Source organism: Monodelphis domestica, chromosome 4 (assembly GCF_027887165.1).
Source record: "Monodelphis domestica isolate mMonDom1 chromosome 4, mMonDom1.pri, whole genome shotgun sequence".
Taxonomy (NCBI): Eukaryota; Metazoa; Chordata; class Mammalia; order Didelphimorphia; family Didelphidae; genus Monodelphis; species Monodelphis domestica.
Window position 1 is genome coordinate 435,884,007 of NC_077230.1, and position 27,275 is coordinate 435,911,281.

Sequence of the window (27,275 nt, forward strand, 5' to 3'; positions counted from 1 at the left end):
ACTGGACAGACTCAGGAAAGAATTCCTCTTGCAAATCAGAAAATGAATTCCATGCTGAGGGTCTTAGTCTGACATAGTCTAAAAGAACACACAGAGTTTGGCTAGAACCAACAGGCACTGGAAATACAATACTCTGGTCTATGACCCTTATGTGGATTAGAATCCAATGTGTCATACCTGGGTGTTCCTATTCATGCCAGACAACTTCATCAATGTCATCACTAGTTACAAGAATCTGTATAAGAGAGGCTTTTCAGTGTTTTAACTGACTTCAGGCAGCCTTATAAGATTTGGTTAGGTTGATCAGAAACCTGCCATGGCAGTGATAACATCTCAAAACAGGAGGTTCACAGAGAATGAGTAACTTGCCATGACTAACAATTTGGAGATATCAGTTTACAGTGCAGGATCCCAAATATCAGGTAAATATATTTGGTTATAAGTTTTATATAGATGAATTGAACCCTGGCCAGCTTTCTTCCAGGGCACAGACAGTGTGGACAATGTTAGGCTCCCTGTCAATGGGCAGCAGCTGCTCTGAGATACCAGCAACTACTTAGGCTGAGATGAGCAGGGATGCTATTGCTTTAGGTGGCCCAGAGTAGGCTGCAGAGGTTCAGGACTCACCCTTCTGCTTATACCCTTAGATGGAGTGACTTACATCCATCTGGGAGGTCAGAGGTGGAGAGCAAAGATTTCTTTTGAAAATGTCAGAAGTAACTAGTGCAGCATCCTTTACCATGGGCAGGATGGTAAATGAGAAAACATGGGTTAAGTCCTCTTGCCAGTGAAGAACTTACTCACTTGGGCCAAACAGGTTGGGGTTTCTTTTATTTTTGAAACACTTACCTTCTATTTTACAATCAACACTGTGTATTTGTTCCAAGGCAGAAGAACAGTAAGGGCCATGGGGGTTAAGTGACTTGCCCAGGGTCACACAGCTAGGAAGTGTCTGAGGCTAGATTTGATCCCAGGAACTTCCGTCTCTAGGTCTGGCTCTCTATCCACTGAGCCATCTAGCTACCCCTGTGTCTTTAGGCCAATAAAGCAGAAACAAGAATATCATTTGCAGTCTTGTCAAAAATCTCAGTTCCAAATGCTAAAGTTTCAGAAGGTTCACATTGTGTAGTGTAAAATTTAAAATTATATCTTAATAATAAAAATAATATGGTTTTGCAGTTTTATTAAATGATCATTAGAAAAAAAAGGAATAAAGAGGATACAAAATAAAAACCACATGCCCATGGCTGGTTGGCCATTTTAAAAATCCCTACTCACCATCACCACTGGCTGCATTCCAAAAAGAGGTAGAGCAGAACTTTCCCCTGGATATGTATTCCCTGTCTACAGGAAGTACGTAATGACAGGAAGTCAGTGGGCTCTCAGGAAATGTAGTTCCCCTTTAGGGTAACAGATTTTCAGTTATACATTCCTCCTCTGAGAGCCAAGGAAGACTAGTCTCTCCAGTGGGTCTTATAAACATACTAACTTTGAAATTACAATAATTTGAGGATAAGAAGAAAAGAGAACAAAACCAATGATTGCTAGGCACGTTGACAAAAAGCCAGTTGGGGGACAGTCCCCTTTGGCATAAGAGTATACATGCAAAACAAATGCATTCAACTTCACACAGTTCAGATCAGCACATCCTAAAGTTCACTCTGGATCTTCTGGTGCAGTGTGTGGCCTGTGGAGGCATCTTCACAGTGCCCTCTCCAAACAGTTCACTTTCTGGATTCAGAGAGGTAGCAAATTTCTTAACCTAAAATTACTCTCAAAAAGAATGTGAACTTTGCAATTTAGAATAATTATACATTCCCTCCTGAAGAGGGTGTTGAAAGACACAGGGATCACTTAGGAATGAATGGCTTAGTTATGAGGTGTATGAATCAATTGGCAAGAGAAATCAAAAACATCAAAAAAAAATCCAAATAAAAGAGAAAGGTAACTTCTGGATGAAATATAGATTATCAAAGTCTTATGTGTAAAAAATTCAAGTAAAGGAAAATAAACCTATAATAGGTCCTTGAATCAGGGCCCAATTTAGCAAATTTCTAACAGGCCCTTATAATAGGGTCCAGTTAAAGTAATTTCTATCCCACAAGTCTGTAGGACAAAATGCAGTAATATTTCACTTACCCATTTGCAGCCAAGACTACAGGAAGTTGTCACATTATGAAAGACAGAATAGGGCCTAGATTATAGGAACCAGATTGGAGATACTTGGTAGAAGGTGGGACAAGGAAGACCTGCCTTTGACATATGTCAAAATAGCTGCAACCTCGAATCCCAAATAAGTTCAAGTCCTCTTGTCTTGGCTCAAATTTTCATCAATCCCATTGGGATTGGTTGGTCTCTTTGACCTTGTAGTCAATTGGCACTCTGTAGTTTAGCTTTGTGCCTCCTTGGCATTGTGCAATGGTTCTTTTTGTATTCTCTTGTCGTGTAATCAGACAATCATTAAGCAAAGTCCCATAATTTTTTAAAACAATCAATGGCATCATTTTTACAGTCTAAAGCTTTTTGGGTATGTATTGACATTAGCAAATATATTTTATACTTATATTACTGCAAAATCAAAAAAGTTAAAGAAAATTTCAATACTGGTGACATGTGCTTCACATACAAAAAGGAGAGAAAAAATAAAACTGAAATAGTATATTGCACATGCAAGCAAGAACAATAATAAAAAAAAGTTTTAAAAATAAAAAAATGTATAGCTTATAATCATTGACACACTTTTTCAGCTAAGGAAAGGTAGAATACAAAGATTTCTCACCAAAAATGAGATCCATTTACTATTCAAACCTGGCCACGATCCTCTGTGAGTGCAAGCAAATGATTTTCACAAAGTAACAATTTTTTATAAAGAACAGTAGTACAGCATGTAATACACATTCAAAAAGTATCAAAAATCTCCAAAGTTATAATAGCCCATTTAATGACAATAGCAAACCAATCCACTATCATATTTTACATGAGTCTGCTGTATGACATTTAAAGAAAAGAAAAAAAAACCTTAGAAGCTAATGGATACTTGTCAGAAGTTTTTTAGGTGTAGCAATGTTTCAACCTTGATTATTTAAAAAAATTATTACTGCCATCATTACAAAAATGTGGCAAAGGAATCTAGGAAAAAACCAAATATCTGTACTGTTGCTGTTGAGTCTAAAAATATCACCATGAATCTAGATCATTCTGGTGAAAGGTAAAGTTAGATGAGGAGTTACAAATGGGAGATTGCACCTCTTTTGGGAGCCATCCAGGGGTACCATGCCCTGGGATCAACTTCCCAGCTCCTTTGGTATGAAACTAATGTCCCATTCATTTACATTTTTACAAGTGCAGGAGGTGGGGATTATAATTGTACTTCACTTCAGCTACTAAAATGGACCTTACCTCTTGTTACAAATAACTCAGGCAGGCAAAATGATCAGAGTTGATAAAAAAAAATCTAAAATTCCTGTTTGAAGACCCCTTAAAATCAATTTGAGATGTTTAGCTCATTAAATTTTCCAGAGGTTGTTATACAATTGTAACCAGTTTTGATGAAGTACATCTTCTTTGTGACAATTTACAAAGCCAAAATAGAAGAAAAAGCTGTTTTTTTTTTTTTTAAATATGGGCTTAGTCAATAATATTTGTTCAGTATAGTTATAGGGAAAAGGTAACAGAATATAACAGTAGTTAAAACCCAGTACATCAAAATGATTCAGTAACAGAATAGTATTGAATGCATTAATATATGAACTTAAAACCACAAAATTAAATCTTAAAACAATCAGCAAAATGCAATAAGATTCAGAGACTTTCATTTTTAAAAAATGGAGTCTGAAAAGGCTTAAAAATTTTAACTTCCAGGCTCTTTAAAGTTCCTTCTTCTATCCGTTCAGATCCCTTTTGTCACTACTGTGGGACCTCTCATAGCGAGGGAGAACATGGGTTTTAGGAATCTCAAACTGGGCAGGCCCAAAGGCAAAGAGTTGAAGGGAGATGAAATCTCCCCTGAATCTCAGGTAAGATAAGTAAAAGGATCAGTGCACTCCTGAATGGTAGAAGCTGTTTGAAATAGGCAATACACTACTCTTTCATAGACTATGCCATGCTTGTAATCAATTTCCTATTTGGAAGAGTAACTTCCTTCTTCCCTCCCCCCACCCCCACCCCAGGTCCCCTGCCACATGGAGGCTCATTGTTGCCTAAGGAAAGAACACCCCAGTTTTTACCAGTTGGCTTGTGATTCTGAAGACATGGTGGCAGCTACCAGCAGCCTAAGACCTGGGGCTAGGGCTGGGCGATCTGGGTCAGAGGCCAGCGATCAGGAACAGAGTTGCTAGGGGCTTGGGGTTGGGCCAAGGCTGGGTGAGCGATCTGGGTCTAGAAGGTCAGAAGTAGATGGCTGGGACAACCCAGGAGGCAGGATTGGGCAGCAGGAGCAGGAGTAAGAGTAGAAGCAAACTGCTGGGATTTAGCAGCAGGAGCAAGCGGAATCAGGAGAAGTGGATTATCTCTTCTCCACCAAGAATTCCCCAGCTAAAAGTAGCTTGGCCAGTAGGGAGAGCAAGTAACCAGGCAAAAAGCAGGTAAAGAAAAAGGCAGCAGCTTCAAAGAGAGTTCGAGGTCTCTTGGTGTTTGCGAGGGTGGGTGGGTGGAGAAGCCTTGGCAGGAGAAATGTGGCTAAAAAAAGTTATCTAGGCTATTAAAAAAAAAACAGAGTTTTTCTCATCCCTTCTGGTTGCCAACTGTAAAATGTAAAATTATAGCTTAATAATAAAAATAATATGGTTTTGGAGGTTTATTAAATGATCATTAGAAATCAAGGAATAAAGAAGATTCAAAATAAAAGCCACATGCCCATGGCTGGTCAGCCATTTTTAAAATCCCCACTCACCATCACCACTGGCTATATGCCAAAAAGGTAGAGCAGAACTGCTCCCTGGATATTTTTTCCCTGTCTATGGGAAGTATGTAATGACCGGAAGTCAGTGGGCTGTTGGGAAATGTAGTTCCTCTTTAGGGTAACAGATTTTCGATTATACAGCAGGTCACTCAAGGGAGAGTTGTCAACAAGACAGAAGCAGAAGAAAATTCCAAAAGAATCAAATGAAAGTACACAAAAGTGTTTTAAAAAATAATCATTAAAAAGAAAAATTTGAGTTTCATCACATAGATTCCTTTTTCTTAGAGAAATAAAGACAAAATATGAGGTCAGCAGGAGTGGGTTTGGCCCAAGGTATTACTATGATGTTCTTAAATGTTCTGTTTATCCTCTCAACTTGTAAACAGAAGAAATGAGTGTACAGAGAGACTAAAGCAAAGGTCTTCCAAGAGCAATTGACAACATTAATATCAGGCTTCTTTGCAATGAAGTCGTCCATCCTCAATGTCAAGAAACTGTCTGAGATCTGAGATGCCCCAGGTAGTTGTTTGAAGTTCAGAAACCATCTTAAACAGTGAGGGACTGGTCTCCTCTTTAGTAGATTTGCTTCTTTGGTTCTCTGTTGCTTGTAGAGATTCTTTAGATGTTCCACTAAAATCTTTTACAAAGCAGATCTCAGGACATAATAGTATGACTTTTCAAATGTTATTAAACTATCAGGAACTTTGAGTGTACTTAAAATTCAGAAACTTTAGGTATTTCCATGTTCTGTTAGAATCATTTACATTGAACATAACAGGATTATCTAATATTTTTTATTTCAATTCCTTTAGGAGGATGAGATGCATTTGGGGTCCTAACCTATAGATAGAAACATAAGCAACAATCCTATTTGGCTCATAGATTTCTTCACCACCATTCCCACCCCCCAACCTCCAGATTCTGTGATTCCAAAAATGAATCGGCTTACAAGAGACTAATTATACTCCAATTAAAACAAAAATGTGGGTGGAGTGAAGATATACTTCAGTAATTCCCCATTGTATATAGACAAAAGTGGTTATCCATTGAGTTGCCTGTAGTAGAACATATTTGGTTGTTGATTACATTCAAATGGAGAAGATATTACACATTAATTATATTGAGGAAGAAGAATGAGATATTCCCTGGGACTCCATCTCATATATAATTTCTATATCATTTTACATATGATTATCATTAACAGGCAGTTCAATGACCAATTCACTTGGTTGTTTGGGATATGCATTGACCACATTATATTGAAAACAGTTATATATTAAAATTGGAATTAGGCTCTTATTTTCCACTTTATAGCCAGACTCAGGAGTAATCAGGTGGGAAACATTCCTTTTCAAAAGGAATGGGCAAAGTGGGGATACTGAGTCATAAAGGAATTCTACCCTCAGATGTGCTAAGAATCATCCCCTTCAGTTCTGCCAGATAAGAATCTTCACCTTTGACTTTTCCAGATCACATTCCTTCTGAGTAACTTGTGGCTTTTCTCTGGAATGTTAGATTACTGACTTCATGATCAGTGATCCATCAGACAAATATAGCCAAACTCAAGACTGAAAATAATTATTAGTGGCAGTCACAAAAGCTTTTACCGCAAATGGCAAATTTTAACAACCACTGTTTGGAGCAGGAAATTTTTGAGGATACACATGCTGAGAATATAGTTCACCCCACAAATTTTTCTGATTTTCTTTTAGATAGAACTCATCCTGGCATAAAGATCGATTAGTAGAAATCATTGTTTTGAAAACTCTTCCTTGTTTTCTTGTTATTATTTAATTGAAGAAGTAATCAGTGTACTCTTAATACACTATGAAACTCCTTAAGAACTTCATTAAGATGCTTGATTGTAAGACTATGTCAATTCCTGCTTGTAAATTATGACATTGTGAGACCTGGCAATTTTATAAAATTAAGCCTTCCCAGGCATCACAAAAGTTCTTGTGATTTAATTTTGAATTTTCACCAGCAGAATTATGTTTTGCATCCTCAAGGGTTTCTTAAGATCACATTTTCTAATAAATTCACTAATAACTACTTTCTTTATCAAGAACTTTCCCTAAGTGTGATAATTTTGTGGTTCAATTTTAGATTTTTGATCATCTTTTTTTGGTCAGTACTATGTTCAGATTTTCTGTTTTGATGTAATTTAGGAATGTTTTTTCTGTTAATTATCTTTGCAAAGTGTATCACTTTTCGCTATTGCATATTTTCTATAAGTTTGACCATAGTGACATCATTCATGCTCCTATTTATTCTTTTTTTAAAATACCAATCTGGTAATGACAAAATAGAGAAAAATATATGCAAGTCTGATCCAAAAAGAGAGTGAAATGATCATTTCTTCCTAGGGTAGAATTTGTAACAATAATGAATCTCCTGTTAGAGAAGAGATTAAGTCTGTATCTTTGAAGATTTAAGAAATAAATAGAAAAAGGTAGGTGAAAGCTAAAGTCTTTGAAACTTCTTTCCATATGATGATTTTAACTTTTTGATGTAGTGTGGTGTGTCTATTCAAAAAAGTTTCTTATTTAGTATTGTGAGGAATGCTTTTATCATTGACATTTAATTGAATAATATGGTTAAATGAATTAAAAGACAGAAATCCTTAGACTTAATCTTCAAAGAATCATAGTATTAACCCCAGCCATTAAAAGAGTTTAAGTTGTTGAACATATCTTAACTGGTGTCCATCTTGGTAAATTAAAATTAGTCTTGGCCGATGTTGAATCATCCCTTAGTAAAATATCCAGTCTCCTTATAAGAGATGTGTGAGGATCAGCAATTTAGACAACAACCAAGCCCTGTTATCAGCATAGGGAGGGAAAGTTGTTTTGAGATCAACAAGCAATTAACTTTAGCTATTAAACCAGATAAGAGCAAGTCTGGAATCACTAACTGCTGAGTTAAATGCATTAATTCAACAGTCTGTAATATTAGAAATTTATTACCATCTTTATAGAAAGAAGAAGCAATTAAGCAGTAAGATTTTTCATTCATGGAAATGTTTACAAGTTCCTTTACTTATTTAGAATACTGACAATAAGGGGGAAGCTGGGAAGCTCAGTGAATTGAGAGCCAGCCCTAGAGTTGGGAGGTCCTAGGTTCAAATCCGACTTCAGACACTTCCCAGCTGTGTGACTCTGGGCAAGTTACTTGACCCCCATTGCCTAGCCCTTACCACTCTTCTGCCTTGTGTGAGATTTAAAATGATTGAGGTCTTAAACTGTAGTGATTAAAATAGTGGAAGATATAAATTGTGATAGATATAAGAGAGGGTGAGTAAATTTTACCGCAGAAAATATGTTTCACTACAGTGTATTGGTTTTAAATAAAATATAAGGTGGTCGCCAGGGAAATATTCCCAATTATTCAAATACCCAAGTCAATTGGTTTTTATAGAGATTTTAATTAACAATACAATGAGTAATCAAAGAAAGAGAGAGAAAGTAAGAAAGGAATAAGTATGAAGGGCCTCAAGCCAATATGGCCTAGACCTGAGCCTTAAGAGAGAAATCAGTCAGTTTTTTAACACTCACCACAAGGTCTGACTAAACAAGGATTTTAGTGACACCAGGCCAGCTCCATCTTAGCTGACTTCACCAGAGAGAGCTCCCAAGCGATCCTCATCAGAGATCCTCCAAAAGGATTTCTCCAAAAGGATATATCTCCTCAAGAGATTCTGCTTTTTCTTATATAGCGGTTTTTCTCCCATGTCACCTCCCCTAAGTCCCTACATCTACCAATCACTATAGACGCTTTCCAAAGGACTGCCCATCTGAATTCCTGCTAAGTCGACAAATCTCCTCAGTAAGTCTGAACCAGTGAAAACACAGCTGAGTCAACTAATCTCATTAACATAAAACTTGCCCGACCCTTTTAGGTACCTAGCATCTCATTGTATCAATTCTAAAAACAGGCCTGGCTCAAAGAACTCCTTGCCCCACCATAAGCATGGATCCAAGTACTTTCTTTGTTTAGCAAGGAGTTTTCTGCCCTAAAGCAGTCTTAAGTATGGGTGGAGTACAGGTCCTCCCATTTCTGATCCTGGTGAATTCTCACATCAAAATGGGGAATGTTTCTCAGTAGGGAATTTGTTCCAATTAAGAATTCCCCGATGGGGAAATTTTTAACATTCACAAGTCTAAGAGATTTCAAGATTTACAATCCCCCCTGATGATCATTGGGAGACTAGTCTCCCCATTGATCATTTAACATAATCAATTTGTAATCCTAAATGCACTTCTAACTATAGATATACACGATATTCAAATTTCTAAGAGGAATTAGAATAGTGAGAGAGGAATAGTAAAGAAAAGAAAGCAAAACCAATGTTTTGCTAGGCACATTGACAGAAATCCAAATTAGGGGCAGTCCCTTTTGGCATAAATGTGTACATTTACAATAAATGTTCAATCAAAGTTCAGTTCAATCAATCATATCCAAAGTTCATTCTTGATCTTCTTGATGAAGTGTAGGTTTTCAGCATCTTTCTGCAACAGTTCATTCTCTGGATATAAAAGTTTCAAGCTTCTTTCTTGAAGATCTTTTCTCAAACAAAATCAAATCTTGAATTTTTATAAAAGTACAATCTTAAACAAAAAATCAAAATTCTTGGATTTTTATAAAAATACAATCTCAAACAAAAAATTCAAAATTCGAAAATTCTTAGATTTTAAATGAAAATACATTCCCCCCTGAAGTAGGTGTTAAAAAAAACATTCAGTTCAACTCAGAACGCAATGTTGAGTTATGGGGGTGTATGAGTCAATTATCAAAAGAAGAGAACAATCAAAAACATAAGGGAAAAAAATTCAAAATAGGCCTTTCTGTAGGTCCAATTTAAAGTAATTTCTATCCCACAAGTATGTAGGACAGAATGCAGTAATATTTCACTTAGTCAATTGTAGCCAAGACTACAGGAAGTTGCCATAATATAAGAAAGAAAAGTAACTTGAATTCTATTTTGATAGGGAAATGTCATTCCCTTGTCTGACTTTTTTGTCATTCTCAAGGATATAGGGAGCCAGCATGATAGTCAAACTTTGTACTTGTATGAGTACTTCGTAAAGAGTATAGATACAAGGAAGTCCTACGACTTAACATATGTCAAGTGTCGCAACCTCGAGTCTCACATTAGTATTTCCTGTGTGTTCTTTTTTTGGCACTTTTCAGGTTAAGTCTGTGCTCCTTGTTTTTATCCCATTTTCTGGAATCAGATGCAAACATTAATCACAGTCCTATAATATTTTATCAATGAATGTCAGGTTCCCATAGTTTAATGCTTTTAGGTATATATTGATATTATACCAAGAATATATATATATATATTAACTTCTATTACTGCAGGAAAAAATATTAATATTAATTATGTGTACCTTCAGTAAAAAAATGAGAAAAAAATCAAATATTCTAATCAAAATAAAGAAAAGAAATAATAAAAATAAGGAAAAAATCAGTAATTCAATGCGTTCTCAAAAAAAAAAAACAGCATCCACTTGTCTAAGGATTATTATCTCTAATGCATGCGATAGGTTTCAGTCAGTCAGTCTCAGCAGAAGATGCTTTCTTCACATGTAAGCAGTGAATCCAAGAGTCCTTTTCTCCAATCTTTATGGATGTTGGAGTAGTTAACAATATTTGGAATGGTCCTTCCCACGAAGGCTGAGTTGCTCCAGTACGCTTGAAATTCTTAATATAAACTTTATCTCCTGGGTTCAGGTCATGCAGAGAAAAGTCTAATAGTCCAGCTTGTACTGCAGCTCCGGATTCATGAAGTTCACGTAGTTTGTGCTGTAACTCCTGTATATAGGAAGCAATAGTAATATCTCCCCCTAATAGCAATGTATAAGCTGGGGAGAAAGGCTTAGCCTGTATAGGCAGATGTCCAAAAAGCATCTCAAATGGTGAAATATGTAAGTCTCCTCTAGGCCTGCTTCTAAGATAAAATAGGGCCAGAGGGAGAATTTCAGGCCATTTTAAATGGGTCTCAGTGCATAATTTTCCAGTCATAGTTTTAAGTTCTTTGTTCATCCTCTCTACTTGGCCTGAGCTCTGGGGATGATATGGAACATGAAATTTGGGAGTTATTCCCAAGCAATAATATATCTGATTTAGAACAGAATCAGTAAAATGACTCCCCCTATCGGAATCAAAACGTGCTGGCAGGCCAAAACGAGGAATAATTTGTAAACCTCAAATTTCCTTAGACTTATAAATGTTGGAAATTTCACCATTGGGATATTTCATACTTGGAAAATTTCTTACTGATAGTCTATTGGAATGGGAACTCCATTGGCATGGGAGGTTCCTTCTCTTCCCTTCTTAAGATTTCTTTAGGACAGAAACCCTTTGCTGAACAATGGAAAGGACTTTGACCTATGCTTGAGCATAGAACAGGAATTTCTTTGAGTCTTGATTGATTTTAGAATTGATACAATGGAGATACTTGGAATAAATCTCCACCTTATTCAGTCCTAATAGGATTGAGTAAGGGCTGCAGCCTAGATCAAAATTTAATTATTCCAATCTCTACCATACTCAAGTTAACAGGATTTAGAAAGGGCTGTAGCAAAGGAGTATAGATTTAATCATTTGAAAATATGACCTTCAACAGACATGTGCAAAAGCCAGAAACCTCTGGGCGGTCCTGAGTTAAGCGAGAGCCTCCATTGACAGGGAAATTGATGAAGAGTGATTGGTAGATGTGAGGACTGAGGGGAGGCAACTTGGATGGTGTCCTTAAAGATAGGAGGGTCTGGAGACTCGGGGGGGAGAGGATTGAGTTTTGGTCGGTGTGGTTCCTGGGCTCTGAGGAAGCTTGCTCTGAAGGAAGCTGAAGGTGGGGGCCTCTGAGACTGTTTCTCCATTTTGGACACGTGAGTGAAAGGGACTGATCTCTTTTCTTTGCCCCAGCTATCTAAGGGCTTGGGCCTTTTGGGCCCAGCCTAAACAGAAGGGGTATTTAAGCCCTATTCCCTTCTCTCCCCTTTCTCTCTCTCTCTATATCTCTAATTCCTTTCTTACTCCTATTGTAATTAAACTCCAAAAAAAGCTGACGGCTGACTTGAGTTTTTCATTTAGGAATTACATAGCTGATTCCTTGGCGACCTTAAATTAATATATATCAGTCTTTTAAAGTGATTCCCTTGTAACAAATTTCCTTTAAAAGTATCTTTGCAACAAAATCTGCCGTGGCTCGGGTCGCAGGAAATGCTTCCAACCATCTGGTTAGTTGATCTACAATTACTAGACAAAATTTATAACGTCCAGCCTTTGGCATCGTTATGAAATCTATCTGTAGATGTTCAAAAGGTGTGTAAGCCAGAGGACGTCCACCAAAGGCTTTTCCACGAAATGCATGTTGGTTATATGCCTGGCAGGTAGAACAGGCTGAACATACTTTAGAGGCTATGGTAGTTATACCAGGGGCTATCCATACTCTCTTAACAGAGTCCACGATGCCCTGGGTGCCAAAATGACCATTTTTATAAATAGATTGGCAAATTTGGTTATAGAAACTTCTAGGGAGCAGGGGTTTTCCTTCAGATGACACCCACACTCCATTAATCTGTTTTGCTTTGAATTTTTGTTTCCATTTTTCCACTTCCTTTTCATTATAGGAAAGTGGTAAATTTAAATCATTAGTAGTTGTTAATGTTAAAATTAATTCAGGCCCTTCTATGTCTGCTAGCTTTGCAGCGGCATCTGCTCGATCATTTCCTCTAGAGACAGGGTCAGTGCCACCTGTATGGGCAGAACAATGAACTACAGCTAGGGCTTCAGGAAGCTGAGAGCAGAAAGAACTTCATTAATAATTTCTGCATTAGCTATAGATTTTCCAGCTGAGGTTAAGAATCCTCTCTGGAGCCATAGCATCCTGACTGAGTGACAAATGCCAAAAGCATATCTAGAATCCATATAAATTGTTACCTTTTTATCCTTGGCAATTATACAAGCTTGCTTCAGATCTATGAGTTCTGTTCCTTGAGCGCTAATGTTAGAAGGTAGTGAAGCTGACCATTCAGTGGCAAATTCTGAGACTACGGCAGCTCCAGTGTAACGTATGCCATCCCTCATAAAAGAGGAACCATCGGTAAATAAAATCAGATCTGCATTGTCTAAGGGAGTGTCCAAGAGATTATCTCGAGGCTTTTCTGCCATGGACACTAATGTTTCACAATTGTGTAATGGTTCTTCTGAAGTTGGTAAATCTGGAAGCAAGGTGGCAGGGTTAAGAGTAGTACAACATTTTAAAGTAATGTTTTCACTATTTAATAAGGTTATTTCATATATTGTAATTCTCTGATCTGAGAATGCCTGTGTTCTATGTTTTATCAATAATGCTTCTACCTCATGTGGGCACATTATTGTGAATGGACGTCCCAATACTAAATCAACAGTGTTTGTTACTAGTAAGGCTGTAGCAGCTACTCCTCTAAGACATGGTGGTGCTCCTGCTGCTACTGGGTCTAGTTGGGCAGAATAATAAGCAATTGGGCGCTGAGAAGGTCCCAAAGTCTGAGTTAACACACCAGAAGCTACTCCTCTTTGCTCATGCACATACAAAGTAAATGGCTTGTTGTAATCTGGGATGCTTAGAGCAGGGGCAGACATGATAGCCTTTTTTAGATCTGATAGAGCTGACAAGGGTTCAGGCTCTAATTTGAGGGGTTCAGGAACCAAATCCTTTGTTAATGCTATAAGGGGTTTAGTAATTTCTCCATAGCAAGGAATCCATTGTCTGCAAAACCCTGTTGCTCCTAAAATTGCTCTCAACTGTTTCTTAGTAGTAGTAGCACTTAAATTTTGAATATTTTCAATTCGTTTTGGAGAAATATAACGAGCACCTGCAGTCAAGATGAATCCCAAATATTCTAGTTTAGGGAGACACCACTGAACTTTATCCTTCGAGATTTTATGTCCTCTTTTGTACAATTCCAAAAGAAGGTGTTTGCTATCTTCTTGACATGTTTTTGTGTCTGTTGAAGCCAAGAGTAGATCATCTACATATTTGATTACTATTTTTAAATGTTATATTGTCTGTGTCTTGGCTCAAAATTTGCTCAAATAAACTCGGAATTTCCACATAACCCTGTGGGATCCGACTCCATGAATATTGTGAGCCCTTCCAGGTAAAAGCAAAAATATGCCTGGAGTTCTCATGTATAGGTATGGAAAAGAAAGCTGAACACAAGTCTACTACTGTAAAGTATGTAGCTGTGCTAGGAATAGAGGAAATAATAGTATTTGTGTTAGAAACTACGGAGTGTCTCTTTATAACATGATTATTCACTGCCCTCAGATCCTGTACAAATCTATAGAGGTGCTTGCCATCGGGCCCTCTTTTTGTTTTTTTAACTGGCAGGATGGGCGTGTTGTATTCAGATTTGCAAGGGATTATTATTCCCTGTTCTATTAATGAGTTAATAACTGGTGTAATACCCTCAATTGCTTCCTTTGAGAGGGGATACTGAGGGATGGAAGGAGGTGGGCTAGATTTAGTTTTTATCTGCACAGGAACAGCAGATTTAAGTAAGCCTACATCGGAAGAAGATGTGGCCCAAAGAGACTCCGGTATATCCTTAAGTATTTCAAAAGTGGAAGGCTTTTTTTGCCTCCTGGTTTTCTGAGAGAAGTACAGGAAGTAAATTTAAAGATTCCTCTGGTACTTCCAATGATAAAGAACCATCTGGTAAACAAGTTATTGTGGCTCTGAGTTTGCATAGAAGGTCTCTCCCCAGCAAATTTAAAGGGGAGTCAGGCATTAAAAGAAAGGAATGTTGTACCTCTAGGGGTCCTACAGACACCATTCTAGGGGCAAGTTTTTCAACTCTTTGGGGTATTCCTGATACTCCCATTACACTTTGTGAATCAACAGAATAACAATTTAAATCTGGTACATTCTTCAATACAGACCTGATAGCTCCAGTGTCTAATAGACAATCATAATAAGTATTACCCACCTTTAAGGTAACATGGGGTTCATTAGTATGGGGAGGGCAGTGGATAGGGACAACGGGTAGTAGGACATCAGGGTCCGGAAAATCAAAGGTTGTATCCTCTGATTCCTGTGCCCTAGCCCCCCCCCCCCAGACGCCATCATTGTGTTTGGGATATTCCTTGGGCACCCCCCTGAAGGGCACCTCGACTATTTTTTGGACAAGCTCCATGTGCTCTGGAGGCTTTGATTGGATTAAAATCCAGCAGTCTATGAGGGAGGGGTGTTGGAGCTTGAGCTTCCCTGACCTCTGAAGACTGTTGATGGGATTAGGTCCTGTTGGTTGGGCTGGATGTGCCCCGAGGCCAAAACCTCCTGGAGGGGGGGAACAAAATGGAGGGTCTCCGCTGCTGCAACCAGGCTGCCTGCTCTGCGCTCTCTCTCCAGCTCCTTCCCCACCACCTGTGGTCGATGCTCTGAGCATGGCACAGCCCTGCCCACAAGGTACTCCCTCCAGACAAATGCCTTTGCCCACCTAGAAGTTCTAGCTACTGCTGGAGGCTTAGCTCTCGGGGGTGGGGGTGGGGGGCTCCTGAGACCTTTCTTCTCCCTTCCCCTTAAACCCGAGTGTTTTCGAATTCCGGCTTTTGGGGGGGCATACCTTTTAAATTGAGTACAGCAGGAGGGTTCCTTGGCTCTCTCTTGTTGTTAGGTTTGATTTTCAGTCCCCTGGGAGCATTTAGTTTGTAATTGGTAAGGAAGGGTTTTCAGAGGTCTGAACTTTCACTGCCTCCACGCCACCATCTTGACTCCACCCTGGGAAAAGCATTTCAGAGTAAGACACTTCCCCACATTCACAACATGTATCTCACTTCAGACATAAAATGCCTTTGTCAGTATTCCATTGGATTCTGAATGACTGGTCTCCAGTGCTGGCTCTGCCACTCTTCAAGGTTAGGAGCTTGGGAAATACCTTGTATGCTTCAGTTTCCTCCAGTGAGTTAATGAGGGTTGTATTACATGAATTGTGAAAGTTCAGCTTTTAAATCTTGTGACTTTTCCTGGTTTAGGGGTCAATAACATTCAAAGAGGTGGCTGTAGACTTCAACCAGGAGGAGTGGTGCCTGTTGGACCATTCTCAGAAAGAGCTGTACCTGGAGGTCATGCTGGATAATGTGCAGAATCTACTCTCTGTGGGTAAGGTCCATTTCCTCTTTTAAATCTGAATCTGCCATTAAGGGAATGTCTTCATTCCAAGCTAAATGTACAAGATTTTGAGCCTTTGTTAATGATTTTAAAAAACCAAAGTGCTGATCTCTCCCCTGGGTTCTCATCCTTCATGCTTATCATAAAAATAAAACAAAGTCTTTGAAATATGTGATTGGAAGCTTGGACTTTTCTTTCTTCCTTCTGAAATGTCTCTGCTCTGTTATAGATAGCTTTAGGTGAAAACTTAAACCTATGTTATACATTTACATTCCTAAAGCTAAATCACAGAAGTCATGTAGTCCACCCACTAATTACACTTGAATTTTGCATGCAAAATCTCTGTTTATATCTAGGCAGCTTGTACTTGAAGGTGAGCATTGAAGGGAGCCTTATACCTGCCAAGGGAGCTCCTTCCCCTTTGGGATGGGTCTAGTCTTTAGAAAGGATTTCTTCTTGTTAATGGGGGAGGTGAAGCCAAGAAGGTAGCATAGCAGAAGCAAAAGCTGGAACCACCCTGAGAATCTCAAAGCAACCTTAAAATATGCTTTTAAATAATAAGAGTCATAGAATGAACATGGATAAGAGTGAGCTTTCTCTCCTGAGGAAAATAACTTGAAAGTTAGGCAGATAGGATCTCTTTTGGAGGATGAGGGGAAATAAAATTGCACACAGAGGAGTGCAGACAATCTATCCCCCATCTATTACTCTAGGTTCCAAACCTGGGCACAAGCCAACTTTGAGGTCTGGGCATTCTTTAAGCCTATGTTATTAGGGCATCCCACACCCACCCCTTCAAATACAAAGGCCTGGCACAAGGCTGTAGTGAGGCCCCAACATCATTTTTCCAGTTCAAACCTATGGTGAAACCTCTGGCCCCAGGGCAAAGTAACTGCTAATTTTCTGATCTCTGCAAGCAATCAGCAGTCCCTAGAGGAGACTAAATCACCAGCTTTCAGAGTGCCTAGCCTATAGGCCATGGTACTACCTTGGAAGAAATAAAATTTGTAGAAACGCAGAAGTACAATTGAGGAGAGTAGAAAGGAAAAACTGAAGTTTAAAAGAATGAGATAGAAGTCAAAGTAGAAAAAAAAAGTTTGGGAAAATGAGGAAACAGAAAAAAAAAATCTAAGTATAGAAAATGTCTAAGGAAACAAAGAATAGCAAGACAAAGACTCAGGCAGGGATTGGGATAGAAAAATAGCCATAAACAGAACTTCAAATAATAATGTGACTTGATCTTAGGTGCTGAAAGTGTTAAAAAAGGAATTTCAAAATCAAATGAGAAAAGTAGAAGAAAAATTGGGGAAAATAAATGAAAGTAATGCAAAAAGAAAATAAGAGCTGAAAAAGCAAAATTGGTCAAATGACAAAAGAAGCATAAAATCCAAAGGTGAATAGAGACCAATAAAAAGTAATTGACCAACTGGAAAAAGAGAATAAAAAATGTAATGCAGGAAAGAGTTTCAGGAAAAGTAAAATGGACCAAATGGAAAAGGAGAAGAAAAAGTCATGGAACAATATAATTTATTTAAAATTAGAATTGGGTATATAGAAGCTAATGACATGACTTAATGAGACATCCAAAACATTATAATATCAAAGGACTTAGAAATAGTAGAAAATATGAACTATCTGACAGATAAGACAACTGACCTGGAAAAAAGTTCCAAGAAAATATTCTAAGATTTATAGAGTATCCTCCCCTCCAAAAAGTCTAAATATCATATTGGAAGAAAGTATCAAAGAAAACTGCCCTGATAGTTTTGATTGATAGGTTAAAAGAGAAATTGAAAGACTCTACAGATCATCTCTTGCAAAAATCTCCAAATGACAACTCCCAGGAATATTATAGCCAAATTTAAGAACTCCCATGTTACAGAGAAAGTATTGTACTCAGCCAGAAAGAAATAATTCAAATATCATGTGGTCCCAGTGTTTATTACACAGGATCTGGCAGTTTCTATGTTAAAGGCTAAGAATGCTTGGAATATGATATTCTGGAAGGCAAGAAAACTTTGCTTATAACCATGAATCACCTACCCCTCAAGACTATATTTTATAATATTTTTATATTATATACATATATATATATATGTATATATTATAAAATAGGGCATATCTAAGCATTCATGATGAAAACACAAGACCAAAACAGAAAAGTTGATGTCTTTAAAGGTTAAATTTAATGGTTGGACACAGTTTATTTACCAAAATAAAGGGGAAACAATAAAGTAGAGAAATGTTAAAAAGGTTAGAGAAAATACCTATACTAGTCCTCAGCGAGGACATCCAGATGCAGCCTCCTCCAAGATGGAAGCTAGTCTCTTAGGAAACTAGGAAGGCAGTCAGCCCTTTCACTCACCCAACCAAGTAGTCCAGGAGTCAGAGTCTAAGTTGAAGTCACCATCCACGCTGCAGTCTCCAATGATGTTTCCTCTGTGAAGACAATCTCCAGGCAACACTCAACTTCACCAGACTCCCAGCAGAAGGATTTTGTGGCTTTTACGGTGGTTTCCTATCCCTGCCCCTCTTCATAAGGACCAATCACAGTTTCCAAAATTGTCACACCTTTCATCTTCTGAAGGTGGCAACTCTTATCAAAGACCTCTGAAGGTCAATTTCTCATTTAAAAAGTTTATAGTTTCTGAGGGTATGAACTCTTAAAAGAATTCACAAATTTATGACTGTTTGAGTTAGGAAAAAGGGTGGAGCTCTTCCAAATATCTTGCTGGCTTCTCGCCTCTAAAGGTGTTAACTCTCCTAGGAGTAAGAGTTTGTGGTCTTCCCTTACTTTAGGGTTAAGCATGGGCATATTCAATTTTGTTGATTAATTCAAAAGTAAAAAAAAAAGAGTTAATCCTGTCTTCAGTCTAGTAAGGTACTAAATATTGTTATTCCAAAGTTATTGTTATTCCAAAGTGTGAACTCCATCTAGGAAAAGAAAACAAAGGATTCCCTTTTCATAAGGGCAAACTCAGAATAGAGAAAGAGTACCAAGAATTTCCTTTCACATGTCCCAAGACAAAATTGAAGAGAAGCATAAAAAGATAAATAAGATAGAGAAAATTTACAGAACGCAATATGGTCAAATTGTTTATATGTCTAGTGCAAAGATGACATTTGTAACTTCTTAAAATTGCTATCCTTATCATAGTAGTTAGAAGAAGTATACAGAAACGGAGAGTGTGATATTAAACTGTTTAGAAAGATGTGCGAAAAAAAAATCAAGTGGTAAAAAGGATAGCACAGAGAAAAACGAAGAGAAAAGTAGTATGGGGTGTTATATCAAATAAAGAGGCACAAGAAGAAAAACTATTCCAGTGGATGGGGAGGATGATGGTAGTGATGGCAATCAGTAAAACTTATTCTCATCAGAATCTTCTCAGAGACGGAATACCAGCCAGATTCATTGGGGTATAGAATCTCATGTTACACAATAGAGGAATAGGAGAATAAGAAATATGGTGGACATAAGGAAACAATATAAGGGAGGTGGAATGGGGGAGTGATTAAAAGGCCATATATAGAGAAGGAATAATATAAGAGAGGGGAAATGGGGGAAGTGACTAAAAGTGAACCACGTGGAGGGACAGTGAAAGGAGAAAGTGAAGAAGTAAAAGAAGAAAACAAGATGAAAGGGAATAAAAATATGAGAATCATAACTGTGATTGGAAATGAGATGAACTCACCCATAAAATGAAAGCAGATAACAGAGTGAATTAAAAACCTGAATACTATGATATGTTATTTACAAGAAATACATTTGACATAAGTAAACATACAGAGAGTAAAGGTAAAGGGTTAGAGCAGAATCTACTGGGCTTCAACTAAAATAAGAAAAGCAGGAATAACAATTATGATCTCAGATAAAGCTAAAGGAAAATTAGATATCATTAAAAGAGATAAGAAGAGTAATTATATCTTGATAAAAGGCAGCATAGACAATGAGGCAAAATAGGTACTTAATCTATATGAACAAAGTGGTTTGGCTTCCAGATTTTTAAAGTAGAAACTACAGGAAAATAAGGAAGAAATTGGTAATAAAAATATACTGGTATGGAACCTCAACCTTTCCCTATTAGAACTACGTAAATCTAACCAGAAAATAAACACAAAAGGAGTAAAGGAAGTTAATAAAATTATTTTTTAAAAAGTTACATTTAATAGATAGATAACTTGTGAAAATTGAATGGAGCAGCAATGGGACATAAGTAAAATTAACCACGTACTAGGTCATAAAAACTTCACAATGAAGTTTTACAAAAAAGCAGAAATATTGAGACCTTTTCAGATCATAATGCAATAAAAAGTATAATCAATGAGTTAATGAAAAGTAATTAAAATTTTATTGGAAACTAAATTCTAATTCTTTAAAAGGGGTGCAACCTTCAGCAAAGGTTGCACCAATGAAGCGTCCTTCAGGAAAGGAAGGCCTCTCAGGAACCATTCTCTCCAAAAGCCAGGAAAGGAAGGCCAGCTACTCACCTAGTAAGCCAACATAGGATCCATGGGAAAAGTCTACCAATGGAGCCTCCAAAGATGAACTCCAAAGGAGCAGAAGTTCAAAGAAGTCCCTTGAACAGGAAGTTCAGGAGTTTTTATAGTCCTTTTTCCATGTCACTTCCTGTCTCTTCCCCACTTTACAAGAACCAATCAAAGTCTTTCAATTTGCCTGTAACTGCCCATGGGCGTGTCAGTCAACTCTGGAGTTGTCATCCACACTAGCAAGTGACTTGTGAACTCTTATACTTAGTGACTGGTAAAGTACTAAGTAGTGGTATTTGAGTTTTGATTGATTAACTTAAAAGTTGCTGATTGATAGACAAAGAGAGTTTAATTCACTCCACACTAGTCTAGCTAGTTTATCCTTTTTCCTCCTTTCTTCAAATTCCAGGCTAGATGATGGGAATGGAAAGGAAGAAAATAAGCATTTCAGAATACCTGCTCTATGACCTCTTCTGGGTAAAGGAGTTCATAATTACCATTAATTTCACCACATCCCTATGAGTTTTATATTCTTATTGTCCTCAATTCATAGTTGAGACAACTGAGGCAAATAGAGGTTAAATAGCTTGCCCAGGGGCACACAACTTTTCATCTCTCTGAGGCTGTATTGAATTTGTTTTTCAGACTCCAAGTTCTGATCTTTTACACCTTCACTACCTCTTGCCTTTAATTTCTAGATAATGAAGGTTGTGGAATGTGCCTATCTTTCTATTACAAGAGGTAAACAAAGATGGAATTTTCTGATTGCAAATGAAACACAGAAAGTATTCTGTAGACCTTGCTCACATGCCCCCTTTCAGAGGACTAATTTTTTTATTTTTCTCTTTTGTTCCCTTTTTCCTTATGCTTAGGGTTTCCAGTTCCTAGAGAAGATTTTATTTCCTGTTTTCAGCAAGGGAAAGCACCATGGCTACTAGAGCAAAAAGGCCCAAGGAGCTCCTGTCCAGGTGAGTGAGGTGAAAGCAGGTGTATAATGACTGTTATCCCAAAAGCCTTTTATCTGTTGTAGTGAAGGGAGTGCTAGACTTGGGAGTTGGCAGACCAATGCTGAATCATGCTGTTCGTTTCCTGAAAAATGGATGATGGACTTAGTATGGAGTATGAGACATAATATATGGTAGATCATAAAATAAGATGAATATTTAGTATATCTGTACTAAATGGCATAATATCTTTGCATCTGTAGAAAAAAGATGAAAACTTTTGTTCCACTTCGAAAATTACTGCATGAAAGTTAGAAAGAATGAAGTTTTTCAGCTTAGCATAAAAAATTTACCAAGAATGACCATGTGATAGTGCATCCAAAATTATGAGAACAAAATATCTGGAAGGTTACCTGAAATTCACAAAATGACAAGAATAATTGACAAGTGACTTTTAAAGGAAAGATTGAATAGGCAATGGAGAAGGACTGACCAGTACTATTGACAACACATGCATAGACACAGAGTTTGAGTTGTAGTCTAGCTGCAGGGAGATTGGTCAAGTTACTCCTCCATTCTGAACTTATGACATGAGTTGTGAAGTATGATGATTTGGGGTCCGACTATGTCACAGTTCCATTGTGAATTTCCATTATTATTTGTATGTGAAAGTCTTTCTAACATCATCCATTTTGCAGATATGACCAAATGATATATCCCAAGATTGGTTCTGCTTTTTTAAGTTTGAAAAGTCCTTCAGATTAATCAAGAACAATTCTCCCTCCCAGACCTGTCTCCAGGGGCTGCTCTCTGCTTCTGCTACTGTTATAGGAGAGTGAGTTTTGTTTTGGGAGTAGGAGTGCTGGTTCTGGCCCAGAGAATTGCAGCTCAGGGAAATAGAATAAAAATCAGTTTTCTTTCTGCCATCAGAGGAAAGAATTTATATTTCTGAGTGTATGTCCTCCTTCATTATATATGTTTATATCATTCTTTGCTTTCTTCAGAAGCAGAGACCAATTTTGAAATGAAGGAGATGTCTACAAAGCTGAGCCTTTTTTTAAAGCGATTTTACCTCCAAAGATGCATGAATGAGGGTCCCTGTGACTTCATTTTGAGAGAAATCTGTGACACTAATATCAATCGAAAAAAAAATCCAAAGAGTGACTGTGAATTTGATGAAACTGCAAAGAAATTCAGCCAATATTTATTCCTAAGTCAGTATATGAAATTGACCCCAGGAAATATCTGTTGTCAGGATAGTGAATACAGAAAATGCTTTCCTGAAGAAGTAAAACATGTTCTTTCACCTGAGAAACCTCCTGAAATGCCCATGTATCAAGAAAGCATAAGGGGAATGGCCTTCAGCTCTAGTTTAGACCTTATTAGACATCCAAAACGTAAACATATAGGGGTGGTTTCTGTAACTAATAAAGGTAGGAGTCCTTTCAGTCTAAACTCTGAGTGTGGTTCACATCAAGTAATCCACTCTGGAGAGAAACCTTATGAATGTAAACACTGTGGAAAGACTTTCACACAGAGGGGAAATCTTGCCAGACATCAGAGAATCCACACTGGAGAGAAACCTTATGAATGTAAACAGTGTGGAAAGGCTTTTACTGAGAGGAGCCATCTTGCTGCACATCAGAGAATCCATACTGGAGAGAAACCTTATGAATGTAAACAATGTGGAAAGGCTTTTACACAGAGGGGTGATCTTGTTGCTCACCAGAGAATCCACACTGGAGAGAAACCTTATGAATGTAAACACTGTGGAAAGGCTTTCACACAGAGAGGCAATCTTGCTGCACATCAGAGAATGCACATTGGAAAGAAACCTTATGAATGTAAACAATGTGGAAAAGCTTTCACACAGAGGAGTAATTTTGCTGCACATCAGAGAATCCACACCGGAGAAAAACCTTTTGAATGTAAACAGTGTGGAAAGTCTTTTGCAGAGAGGGCCTCTCTTGCTGCACATCAGAGAATCCACACTGGTGAGAAACCTTATGAATGTAAACAATGTGGAAAGGCTTTCACACAGAGGGGTTATCTTGCTGCACATCAGAGAATCCACACTGGAGAGAAACCCTATGAATGTAAACAATGTGGAAATACTTTCACACAGAGGAGCAGTCTTGCTATACATGAGAGAATCCACTCTGGAGAGAAACCTTTTGAATGTAAACAATGTGGAAAGACTTTTAGAGGGAGGGGCTCTCTTGCTGCACATCAGAGAATCCACTCTGGAGAGAAACCTTATGAATGTAAACAGTGCGGAAAAGCTTTTACAGGGAGAGGCTCTCTTGCCAGACATCAAACAATCCACACTGGAGAGAAACCTTATGAATGTAAACACTGTGGAAAGGGTTTTTCAAGGAGGGGCTCTCTTGCCAGACATCAGAGAATCCACCCTGGAGAGAAACCTTATGAATATAAATTATATGGAAAGTCTTTCACACAAAGGGACTCTCTTGGTAGACAGTGAATCCATTCTAGAGAGAAACCTTATGAATGTAAAGAATATGGAAAATCTTTCAAAGAGAGGGACCATCTTGCTGCATATCAGAGAATCCACACTGAGGAAAAACTTCATGGCTGTCATCAATTTGGGTAAGCATTCATATAAAGCTCCACAGTTGCCTTGTGTGAGAAAATCTACACTGGAGAGAAACCTCTTGAGTGACACTGAGCTTATCGTCACCACTTTTAGATTATTTAACAGAAGAGGATCCACACTAGAGAAAAACTTTAGGAATATAATTAATGTGGTAAAGGCTTCAGGGAGTAATCATCTCTTACTCTCAACTGAGAATTCCTTTTGGATAGAAGTCTTGTCACTCTCATGAATGTGTCATGAGCTTGTTTGTTGTTTTTTTTTTTACTCACAAGGAAATGAGATTTACATAGAACTCTTCAATTTTCTCCTTTCAAATATAACCAATTAAATTTTTGATGGGTGTTATCATTATCAATATTGTATAATTTTAAATGACAATATTATACATTATATTATGTCATTTTATAACAAATTATGTTATTGTATAATTTGTGCTATTATAGATTATAATATGACTGTCATTAAACATATACAATACTAAGTAATTGGTTTAATCATTTTCAGAAGGGATAGCAAAACTTCTAAATGATAATGGTGAGGGGCAGAGAATGACTGTGGACCAGGAGCTGAAGTAATTGAAAACAAGAAAACCACCAGGGGCAGCAAGTAATACTCCAGAAACTGTATTGGGAGCAAAAGGTGGCTTGAAGGAAACTCCTAAAAGGAGAGGTTACTGGGTAGTGGAGCTGGGAGGAGAAACTGGAGGTGGAGAATGTATCATCTGGGGTTGGGAAAAATGTGTTGGCATTTCTTCAGCGCCTAAGATTAAAGCTCCTTCCATGCATGGTGTTATAGGTAAAGTTAAGTATGTGCATAGAGCAGAGGCAGATTGACAGCAGAGTGAGAAATTCTAGAATTCCACTAGGGAAGAGTCAGTTAACTTATACTGGGATTCATTCTCTCTTTACTTGGAGAGAGACTGGATACCTTCCTTTTCTGGCTATGATATATCTAGATTTCTCCATCCTACCTGCTTCTCTGTTCCTGATTGAACCATCTGTTGAGCTTCTTGAGTGATCCTGTATAGATGAGCCATCTGTGAGATTCTGGTTTAGATCTGTTAAGGGTAAAATTTAGGATTGTTGACTGAATATATTATATTAGTGGTTGCCAGGGATTAAAATTCAATCCCAATGAAATACTCAAGTCAGTTTGGGATTTTATGGTGGTTTAATTACAATATAAGGAAGAAATAAAGAAAAAGGGAAAGGGAAAGGGAATTAAAACTGCTCCAGCCTGGGCTGAGCCAGGCCGGAGTTGAGGCCTCGGCCAAGGGGCCTCTCCAGAAAGCCAAGGGAAAGGGGAGTCAGTCTTCTCACTCACCACGTGACCATCTAAAAGGAAGCAGTCTGAAGAGCTCCTCTAGGCTCAAGTTCCAGGGCCAACTCTGCCAAAGCTCCCAACACCGCTGAGAAAGCAATCACAGGAAGTGACTTGAAATATAGGCAATTCTTTCCATCACTTCCTGTGTCTCACATGTATCAATGGTGACTTAAGATTGGCTTAGGACAGCCTAGGGGGTCAGTCAGTTGTTTCTGATTTGTCATTTGCTAGCACATGCTGATCACAGGCCATCCTCCCTTGCTGGGAGCCATCAGGCCTCGATGCAGGGTGGAGTAAGTCTAAAATTCACAGATCCTGTTGGATCCAAACCATCTCCTTGAGCCCTTTCCTGCCTAGCTGCTTAACTACCTCCTTTACCACCAAAAGGGGCATTTGTTTAGGGTTAGTGTAGGATATTTATATTAGATCTGGGTCCCTAGATAGATAGGTAGGTGAGCTTAATGTAGCTGTTTCCAAGAAGATTCCTGGTAATAGGACATTTAGATCTGGTAGGGTTTAGATAGGTACTATTAATTTAAGATTTCCAATTACCTTCTTACCTTTTCCTAGTTAAAATTAAACAATTTTTATATATTATCTTAGTGGGTATTGTAAACCTTAAAATTTCTTAGACTTATGAATGTTGGAAATTTCCCCACTGGGAAATTTCATACTTGAAAAAATTTCCTACTGATAGTAAGAACTCTATTGGAATATGAAACTCCTTGGCATGGGAGGATCCTTCTCCTCCCTACTGAAGACTACTTTAGGACAGAAACCTTTTGCTAAACAATGGAAAGGGCTTTGGCCTATGCTTAAGCACAGAACAGGAATTTCTTTGAGTCATGATTGATTTTAGAATTGATACAATAGAGATACTTGGAATGACAGAACCAGGTCTTGGAAACTACAATCTCCACCCTACTCAGAGTAACAGGATTTAGGAAGGGCTGCAGCAAAGATCAAGATTTAATTATTTGAGAATATGACCTTTAGCAGACATGTGCAAAGGGGGCAGACCTCTGGGCGGTCCTGGGTTAAGCTAGAGCCACCATTGGCAGAGGGGAGAGATTGACAGTGATTGGTAGATGTGAGAACTGAGGGGAGGGAACTTAGATTTTTGGCTTAAAGATAGCGGGGTCGGAGGACTGAGGTGAGGTGGATGCTCTGAAGGAGGTCTGAGAGGAGAGGGGTCCTGGAGGGAGAGCTCCTGGAGAGGTCTTGAAGGAGGCTGTGAAAGGAGGAGTCAGGAGGAGAATTCTCTGGAAACATTTCTTGAAAGGAGGCTCTCTTGAAGGTTGAGCCTGAGGTTGGCATGAGAAGCCTTACCTAGAGAGATCTCGGGTGAGTGATAAAACCAACTGACTGATTTATCTCTTAGGACTGAGGTCTAGGCCTTATTGGCTTGAGGCCCTTTATTCTTATTCCTTTCTTACTTTCTCTCTTTTTCTATTGATTAATCAGTGTATTATAAATTAAATTTCTCTATAAAACCCAGTTGGCTTGGGCATATTCATAAATTGGGAATATATTCCCTGGCGACCATCTTATATTTATATAAAACCAAGACACAGTAGAAAACATATTTCAGGGGTCATAATTGTTATATATTTCCCTTGCTCCCAAACATTTTAATTATCACTTTTTATGGCTCCCACTCTCTTATCTCTTGTCTACAACTATTTAACACTCAAAACTATTTTAAATCTAACAGTGTATGTCTTCTCAGGGTCTGGCTCTGTCCGCTCTGTGCTTGGGTGACCTTCCCAGAACCAAGGGTTTACTTCTGATACTGGCCTAAATACCATCATAACCCATCACCAAAACCCCCTCTATTTATTT

At 38.0% G+C, this 27,275-nt stretch overlaps 1 protein-coding gene across 2 annotated transcripts in view; it reads left to right on the plus strand.

Annotated features, from left to right (window-relative positions):
- LOC103099874 (zinc finger protein 383-like) overlaps window positions 1-24,591 on the plus strand; it is a 30,761-nt gene extending 6,170 nt beyond the window's left edge. For both annotated transcript variants that reach the window (XM_016422393.2, XM_056825767.1), the window contains exons 3-5: window positions 15,926-16,052; window positions 21,422-21,517; window positions 22,498-24,591. In XM_016422393.2, coding sequence (XP_016277879.2) covers window positions 15,926-16,052; window positions 21,422-21,517; window positions 22,498-23,978 — 1,704 coding nt within the window. In that variant the 3' untranslated portion in view covers window positions 23,979-24,591. The remainder of the gene's footprint in view (window positions 1-15,925; window positions 16,053-21,421; window positions 21,518-22,497) is intronic.
- Window positions 24,592-27,275: the final 2,684 nt, after the last annotated feature.